This window comes from Limulus polyphemus, unplaced genomic scaffold (assembly GCF_000517525.1).
Source record: "Limulus polyphemus unplaced genomic scaffold, Limulus_polyphemus-2.1.2 Scaffold3343, whole genome shotgun sequence".
In the NCBI taxonomy this organism is placed as follows: Eukaryota; Metazoa; Arthropoda; class Merostomata; order Xiphosura; family Limulidae; genus Limulus; species Limulus polyphemus.
Window position 1 is genome coordinate 90,633 of NW_013668953.1, and position 10,064 is coordinate 100,696.

General features: G+C 29.0%; 1 protein-coding gene across 2 annotated transcripts in view; it reads right to left on the reverse strand.

The window, feature by feature from the left end:
* Positions 1 to 10,064, reverse strand: part of LOC106469181 (G protein pathway suppressor 2-like) — a 36,003-nt gene that overhangs the window by 5,526 nt on the left and 20,413 nt on the right. For both annotated transcript variants that reach the window (XM_013929646.2, XM_022397621.1), the window contains exons 8-10: positions 8,749 to 8,964; positions 5,101 to 5,186; positions 2,544 to 2,627 (exon numbers count right to left, since the gene is read on the reverse strand). In XM_013929646.2, coding sequence (XP_013785100.1) covers positions 2,544 to 2,627; positions 5,101 to 5,186; positions 8,749 to 8,964 — 386 coding nt within the window. The remainder of the gene's footprint in view (positions 1 to 2,543; positions 2,628 to 5,100; positions 5,187 to 8,748; positions 8,965 to 10,064) is intronic.

Below are 10,064 nucleotides of genomic sequence, written 5' to 3' on the forward strand. Positions count from 1 at the left end.
ACACACACTAACAAAGTTATCTAGAATAAATCAACCTACTAACCCTAGTGAAGCTGGGTACTTTTGTTAATGTACGTGTATATATATATATAATATACATATAAATTAATAAAAAATGGGTTTAAACTTATTACATATATTACATGAAACTTTTGATTACCAATTTAAAAAAAAAGTTGGTGTGCTTATAATTTTGGTATGGTAAAAAGTTATTTTTATTATGTTTCAATGATCATAAACACTGAAACTGTGAGCAGTTTTTCAAATCAAAACAAAATTATGTATAACACAAAAACCTTTATAGGAAAGTTATAAAATAATATAAGAATTAGTAATTGATATGAACAACTAATTAAGCATTTTTCATTGCTTCTTTAAAAAAAACACAATTAATACTCTCGCTATGAGTGGTCAAATCGGCTGAGTTTGTAACCCCAAATTGACCTTTATAATATCTGTACTATAACTTCTAATATGTTTTGTGTATCTTCACGAAATTTCACAAGCTTTCACTAAGTATTAAGTCTTTTGTAGAGAAAAAAAATTCAGAATTTTTAATAAGGTATTTTCACTAAAAATTGCTCTATGAATATGTGCAGTCAAAGTTTTTGCTGTTCTGAGTGCAAAGTAATTTTCATGTTCAGATTAAAAATACTTTTCTTCATCTGAAAGTTCTTACATTTTATTTGTGTAATCTCTAAAATTCCCTAAATAAATTTAAAACTTTTTTTTCCAGCAAAGCTTCATATTTTATGTTATTTTCTCTACTCTAACTCTACATGAGGTTGGTCAAATTGACTGACCTCGTAACCACCACAAAACAATAAATAAATAAATCTAAATTTCTTCAAATTGTAACATGAGGCTACATTTGTTTATCCTTTTGAACTCATGACAGTATACATCTATTTATATTTTATTATTTTATTGCCCTTTGAACTGTGTCTAACTAATATTCTTGACATACAGGTTGTAAATCATTTGGCAAATGTGTAGCTCACATTACCCTATCAAATTATATAATTCATGAGCTACTTGTTAGCTGCTCACAAGCATACCTCGTGAACAATTTGTGTTTATTTTACCTAATACCTAGCTTTATCTAAACTATAACATTTCTAATTTTTACATTTTAGTTACTTTTATAATAATCTTCGCAAAAATCTACAAGCTTTCAATAAACATTAAAAGTCATTTGTAAACAAAATTATCAGAGTTTTTAACAAAGTATTTTCTCTATAAATTTCTCTATGAATATATGGAGTCAAAGTGTTGACTACTCCAAGTGCAAAGTAACTTTCAGGTTAATATTAAAAATACTTTTCTTCATCTGAAAATTCTCAAATTTCATTTGCATATTCTATAAAACTTCCTAAATAAATTTCAAATGTTTTTTCAATAAAATGTTATATTTTATTCGTTATTCTCTCTACCATAACTCTATATGAGGTTGGTCAATAATATTAAAATTTGGATTATTAGCTTTGTTTTATGTCAAGTATATTCATATACTATGATAAGAATGCAGTTTGATTAAATTTTGAATGTAACTCACTAAAACCTTGTGATATGTGCAGAAAAGGAAGCCCATATGGAAAGTGTTAAATCTTTTCAAAATTTCAAAACTGTAAATTTATATAAATATCACACAAAAATATTTCATATGCTGAAGCTACTATTTCAACGAGTAGTTTTCTTGACAATGTGGTACTGACAGACGTTTTTTAGATATTTCATTCCTTTATGAAGCAACCTTTCTAAAAATGAGAAATCTAACATAATAAAGGCTAAACTTTCTTTTGGTTTATCGTGACTTTAAAGCCAATAATTAGTATGTTATGAAATTGTATTTTTTGTAAAAAAGTAATAACTGACCTTACAGTTAATAAGATCAGAACTACCCCCAAAATGCTTACTCACTTTAGGTAGTGTGGTATTAAAACTACAGTACAAAACCTTAACTCTAGAAATAAAAGTGTAAAACCTATGTAATAATGCATTTATAAATATATTTTTGATTATCATAAAATCATTTTGAAGCAAAATATTTATAGTGGCATTTAATTCTCACTCTTATAATACACCCATGGTCCCATAGTAAGAACACATCTTTTGCAGCAACAAGCTGCAAGCCATGAGCCCTTAGACTCACAATCAAAACATGCTAACCACTGAGACAGGTCCAAAACTTGAGGCTCAAGCAATGATCAAACAAAATTGGTCTGGATTGTATTAGCAAACAAATGAAATGGTGGGATGGGATGAATCTACTAAATTGGCTAATCAATAAATTTTAGCCAGTCTATTGTCTGGTATTCATACATTGATCTCAGAACATTTGTTTTTATTTGAATTCTGAAAGGAAAAAAAACAAATAAAACATAACTATCTTAATTTATAATAGCTAGAAAATTAAATTAAATAGAATACTACTTCACATTAAAGCTGATAAAAATTAGATATGTTCAAAAAAAGGTTTGATATACAAATTACATACCATATATAAATGCAAATTAATGGGAAAACTTGGAGGAATAACTTACTTTAGGCTGTTGCTGAATAGGTATAACTTGCTGACCAGAAGGAATTCCTGCTAATTGTACACCTCTCATTGATACTACTCCTGACTGAAAATAATTTCAATATAAATATCTCAGTCCTGATTATGTTATTTGTCCTCTTCCTATTTCATATTTTACCCTTATAAATTATTTTTCTTGATAAAAATCACAACTAAATATAAGGTAATAAAAACAGACAATAACTTTAATAGTTTTCAATAATTTCTGAACAAGAAAACTCATCTACCAAATTAAAACAACTTGACAGTAACTTCTTATAACCACACCTCGAATTTAGATTAATACGTTAAATGGTCTTACAGATACTGAACTAATTCTTATGTTAGTCTAAACAAAATTTCACAATAATTTATTTTGATTGCTGCAAATAACTTCCAGAAACAAGCTTCAAATAAAATAACAGGTTTATTCTTTCAATAACTTTATTAACACCTGTATGAAATCGAACGATTCTGTTATTCCTAATATAGTTCTTATGGGGAAATTAGACCCCTGATGTTGCAAAAAAGCAAGATATGAATTAGTTCTTAATAGAGTTGGGTGATTTACTAATTAATCAGTATAATCAATTATCTGTCAGTAGCAATTCCATCAACTGGTGTCCCATAAACTAATCAATTAATTTCACAAAAATAATCTTCAAAATTAGGGTTTCTGATTATTACCATTTTTGATTATTCCAACAGTAGATTAATTGAAATTAAGATTAAATTGACTGTCACAAAAATAACCAACTATTTGAAATATTGTCATTATGTTTGTTTTTGTTAAGCTCAAAGCTACATAATTGTGGGGATACTTCATGATTTGAGGGTTTGATTTCCATTGCTATTAAAATCACTCATCCTGTTTTTGTTACTGCAAAATTACTAAGGCTATATGTCACTGTCACTAATTCTGAACCACTGACTAGAGTGATGGCAACTGGCTAATAATGTTTGGGGAAGGTTTTGTCATCACCAGGTTTAACTAGTTTACCTAGACACAGGAATATACATAAAGTACAAAGCAAAGAAATCACATGCCTGAAGATTGATCACTGCTTAATTAAGGTATCTTGTTGATGCTTGGTTCTTTGTTTAAAATTACAAGATTTTTTCTTTTTAATAGATATACTATGCTTTTATTGAGCAGAAAACGTTTGTAAACACGAGTTTTTTTTTCATTATGTTCACAAAACAAAATCGTCATCAAATCAGATAAGTTAATTTTACTGTTTAGTAAGTGTGGAAGGTGCTTGGAAAATATTGTGATGACTCAAATTTTTGTTGAATATTGTTTTTATGTTTATCCTATTCAAACAACGTACATAAAAAGACTAACTGGCTACTTTAAACTATTTGTTATTTGAATTGTGAAATGTTTTAAATACAATTATTATTATTATCTTTATTGTGAAAGTAAAATGTTTTCTTTGTTTAATTATCAATTTATTTGATTTACAGAAGATCAGTGTGGGATTACTGCATAGTTGAAAAACAGACAATTGCAATCATGTGGTGGTATGTAATTAATATTAGTGATTCATCCACAAAGTAGAAAATGTCCATAAAACTTGAGAATTTTTTTTTTTACAAAAAATACATTTTTTGCAAATATGTAAATAGTAACCTATGGAAGAGGTCTATAATATGAAACCAATGGTAATTCAAAAATTACTTAAAAAAACAACAACAAATTTAAAGAAAATAGAAAAATTAGTACCATGTTAGAATCATGCATTTGTTGAAAAAAATTAAAATGTTAAGCACATACCAGTTTTTGCATTTTTTCTTCTTCTACAGGTTGTAGAGAACATAGTATACTAATCAAATGTGATCAGTTATTGAGCTACTACTAATTAGGAACTACTACTAATTACCATGTTTTAGTTATAATGCTACTAAAATTCTCATACCCACATCAGAATTGTGTTACTCTGCTTTTCACAGGTGTGGTGTAAACAAGTAAAAATATAAATATTAAAAATAAATTCACAACTTTTTGACTTAAATTGACAACTGGTTAAACATTCTACATAAAGCAATACTATCCTTAAAAGATAAAGTATATACAATTATGAAAAAAGAAATCAATTAGTCATACAGTCTAATACAAATAATGAAATGTAAGCAAAAGTATTTATTCTATCATAAATATTATTTAACTCTAGCATTATGTTTTTATATCAAATTAACTAAAATCACAAAAATATATTACATACTTTTTAAAATCTATATCAGGGCAGAAATTTGCTGTATAGAAAAAAGTTTTTTATTCATAGCTTCATGAAACTTGTATTTTTATTACCAAAAATACATACAATAATACACTTAAAAACATTTTCAAACTGATGTTGCAAATCATTCAAATCAATTAGCTTCTTTACAAATATTTTCATTGTACCTGCAGAAAATGAGAGTGAAAAAAGGAAATACTGAATAATCTGCCAATAGCACCAAAAAAGATGAATACAATTAATTTGGTGTGAAGAGATCACACAAGACACGCAGTAGGCTACAAAAGTAGAATAAATTACCTGCTGAACATATTTCTCTTCATTGAATCCAGGTTTCTGACTGGAATGCTCTAATGGCTGTTGTAAAGATGTTACATAACCAGGAGCTATAAATAAAATATTAATATTTACATGTCTCTACTCATAAGTTTGAAATCCTGTATATAATCTGTAAGTTGCAGTCAACTGAGTATATACAGGGTTTGGACAAAATATTGGAAAAAAACCTGTTCATTTCTATATTTCATTTTTAGTAATATGGGGTTGGTTCACCATGAGCAGACAATACATTAACACGACTGGTATATGATGAAACAAGATGTTGTGCACCAACAATATTTTATCCAACCATTGACCAAAGCTTTTTCTAATTGTCAAAATGATGTTGGTTGTTGAAAACCACTTTGAAACACTTTTTTTTAAAGAATTGACCAAAGAGGCACGATAGTATTTAAATCTGGTGACTGTGGTGACAAAGTTAGGTGTCCAAACTCATGTTCTTTGAACCAATCTTTAACAATTTTAGCAGTGAGATCATAGGCTCTAAACTATTATAATAGAAGCTGCCCAATGTTATAAGGCATTCAGGAATGCAAGCTTCTTACAGTTTTCACCACACATAAACACATCCATTTTATGGGGAAAAAAATGTGTAAAAGATGATAGACCTGATCAAACCATTCTTCCAATGATTTTTAGTCCAATTTTTATGTTCTTCACACCATTTAATTTTGCAATTTTACACTCTTTACACTAGTCACTGAAATCTGTATGTTCAAAAGAGCTTCACACTGAATAATCATGTCTTCAATAAAGGATTCAATCATTATCTTTAATATTTATGTGCATCTCATATAAACAAAGTGATGAAAATACCTTGTTCTTTTAACTCTTTCAGCACGGGCTCGATCCCTGGGACCGACCTCGTAACCATTTTGTGCTTGTTAAAGTTTTCACGCTATAACTTTTAAATTAGTAAGCATATCTTCACAAAATTTTGCATATTATCATTAACATTACAAGCCTTTCGCACACAAAATATCAAATTTTTTTTATTAAGTTTTAAGATTTATTAAGTATTGTTTTTCTCATGCATTTTTCTTTTTGGATGTTGACTATCCAACATGCAAAGTAATTTTGATTTTAAGATTAAAAATACTTAGCAATCAGAAAATTTTAAAATTTCACCTGCAAAATCTTTATAACCTCCAGATAATTAACATATGTTTTAGAAAAAACTTTATATTTTATCTGTTATTTTCACTACTGTATCTCTGTACAGGTAGGATTGATTTGACCGACCTCATAACCACCATAAAAAATTAGGAAATAAATATAAATTATAGCACAAAAACACAAATGTTTAGTTAAAATAGCTTAAATCTCATCACGTTATACATCTAGACATATATTTATTATTCTGATTATCCTAACCTTTCAGTCGTACCTGACTAACATTACAGAAGTTGCAATGACATGGATCACGTGCACTCATGAATATAAAACTGGCCTTTACAAAGTGACCTATCTTGGTTATGTTTTAATGAACTAGTATTTTATAAAATACAGTCACATTTCAAATTTTCCATTATAATATATTATTACTATTTGCAAATAAATTTCAGTTATTTCTCTTAATACATAGAACAGTAAATAAAGAAGTATACCAAACAATTATTTCTTCTAGTTACAAACTTTGCAGATATTTGCTGCTTGTTGTAAGTCTTATAAAATTTTGCAAGTGGAGGATATGAAACGAAATAACTTTCTTAGGTTTTATATATGCATTTTGAAATAACCAAAAATCATAAATTACTATATCAATAACACAGAATTCCACTATCATTTATCAAGCTTAGTAACTAAGCTGTATTTTGGTCTAAAAAATATTAAATTTTGAGCTCACTAATGTCTTACCTTACAGCTAGGAATCTAGCATGAAAAGAAAGAGTTTGCCATACAAATACTTCACAGAGGTTGAGAAAACTACCAGAGGGACATTCTGAGCTTTTGATTGGTTATACACACATCAGTGGGTGAAGGAGGTGTATGTAAGCAGGTATTTTGAAAAATTGAAGAGATGGGTGAGGCCACCTTGGTTGATTCAATAATTATATAAATATCTCAGAAATAGAAAAGATAGCAGGTTCTTATTTTACAATCTAGCCTGTCAATATCAGTAATTTGAGTATCTATTCTTGAGAAACTATAGATTTTGTATTTTGACATCACAAACATTTAATTTGAACCAATGCTGCATTCAACATACCATGAGACACAAAAAAATTGATGTTTAACTGTGTTTTTTTTATATTTATTTTTAAATTAAGAAATTAACTAATGTATAATACAAAAATTTGAATTATAATCTACAATTTGATACCAAATTTATTGGCATAATAAAATAGTAGTTCAATAAAAGTTTGAATGCGAGTCACCAAATGCGATGACATGGCTTTTGACCCATCACCTGTGTCAGTAGGGTTAAGCAAGTTTTAAATCTAATTTACTAAAGAATTCCTCTGTTGAGAAAGAAGTTTCGTCCAGTTATTATAACGTGGGTGTGATACCATATCACTTCCTCTACACTCCTATTTTATCAATCATATAGTCAATTTTTCAATATCCATATGAATATAATGGTACTGTCTGTTGTCTGTCCATGTAACTATTTAGCAGGGTGTGGATGGATCTTCATCAAAGTTGTTAAGGTGGTTCAATAAGTCCATGCAGTTGTACATACAAATTTTAAGTCTTGCAATTTTTATGGGCATTTTTTTTATAACTACCTCATCTCCTGTGGATGGATCTTCACGAAACGTGGTATGGAGGATCATTTGGTCCTTGGGGAGAGACATAGAAATTTTCAATTTTGCAGTTTGCAGTTTTTATGGGAGTTTTTACATTTTTTACCAATACCTCACCTCCTGTGGATGGATCTTCACCAAATTTGGTATGGAGGTTCATTAGGTCCATTCAGGGTACATACAAATTTGCGGTTTCACATATTGTGTTTTGCAGTTTTTATGGGCATTTTTTACAATTATATATAAGGGAAGCAACTTTTCATGTTCTAAGATAACCTTTCATTACTCCAACTATTAACTGATATTTTTTTATTTATTAGCAAAAGTTGTTGATTTAAAATAAAAAGTTAAGGCATAACAATAGAAATAAATATAGCTCTAAACACAACAGATTCTTTGAAGATATATGGTGCTTCCTGTACACTTAAACACTACCAGTAAATCAATGTTTTGCTGTATTTACAAACAAGGGCATTGCAACAAGTTGTGTATGATAATTGTGGGCATTCAACCAAATAACATAACCAAAATAGCTTTAGATATTGTACTTTAAGTTTGAGATATAAATAATGTAGGCAGTCAGTTTTCCACTATGAAACATCATTACACACAGAAAGATAAACATATAAGATACTATATGTCAATATATTTCTCTCAAATTTTATATACAGATTTTCATCCAAGTATTACCATTGCTGACAATAAGGTTTTGTTTTGGTGCAAAACACTATAGTGTGGCTGCATGGCATCATGTGATGCTTGTCTGTGCAGACTAAACAAACAACAGCAGTGAATCTTATGTGAAATATGAAGTGCAAGTTTCATAATTCCATTAAATATAGGGTAGAAACTAAGAAATCACCCTGTTGTTGAAGGTGGGGTAAATGGTATCCTTGTGGAGGAAGGTGTTTTGTGTTTCCACCTTGTTCCTGTGGGTACTGTCCTGTAGGATGGGGTGTGCCAAAACCAGGGTATGGAGTTGGAGTTGCCTGGCTTGGTTGACCACCAGATGGAGTTGTGGCAGAAGGTGGATGAGTAAAGTAAGTTGGGCCTTGATTTCCATGAAATGTGGAGGGTTCTGAAATAATAAAGACAGTAATATCATTTCTACAGATATTCAAGCAGCAATTTTATAAACACACAAATTAATTTTATTGTAATTCTTATTTATCATAATCATTTTATGACTTCCCAAATGGTTGTTCCAACCAACAATGCAGAATTATACTAGCTTACAATGTTCATTTTTATTTCAACACATAAACGACCCACTACACTTTGCTACCATAAAAACTTGTTTTTGCTACTAAATCTAATATTTCCCAGTTAAAAGAAATCTAAAATAAGCTATTTTATTTTCAAAATCTTACTTAAATCAATTAGGCTAAATTTTTGAAACTGCAACCCCAAACTGATCTCAATGGAAATTACAAACAACTGTTCAAACGATACTGTTATAGCCAAACAGTTTTCATCCAACGTATGAAATTAAAATATATTTAAATTCTATACTGTTGCTTAACCCTTTTGAGATGGGTCAGAGGTGAAAAGCCATGTAATTTCATTGGTTGATTCGCATTCAAAATTTTATGGAACTGCTATTTCATGAATTTATGTCAATAAGTTTGGTATCAAACTGTAGATTACAATTCAAATTTTAGAACCATAGATTACTAAATTTCTTCATTTAAAAGTAAATATTAAACAAAAAAACACAAGTAAACATCGATTTTTGGGTGTCATGTGGTATATTGAATCCAGTACTAGTTCAAATTAGATGTTTGTGAAGTCAAACTACTAAGTCTATAGTTTCATACAAATTAGAATTTCAAATTACAGGTATTGATAAGTTAGAATATAAAATAAGAAGGTCTTATCTTATAAATCAAACACGGTGGCACCCCGCTCACCTCTTTCCATTTTTGGAACCATTCCCTTATATACACTTACTTCTATATATAACATGAATAACCAATAGGAAGCTCAGAATGTCCCCTAGTGGTTTTCTCATCCTTTCTAATGCACCTAGCGCCATTTCTTTCTTTTTAACCAAGATTTCAATGAGGTAGTTTTTGTCTTTAGTCTGCTCGAAATTTCATATTTTTTTTTATACCCAAATACAGCTTAGTTACTAAGTTTGACAAATTATAGTAGAATTCTGTGGCATTGATGTAGTAA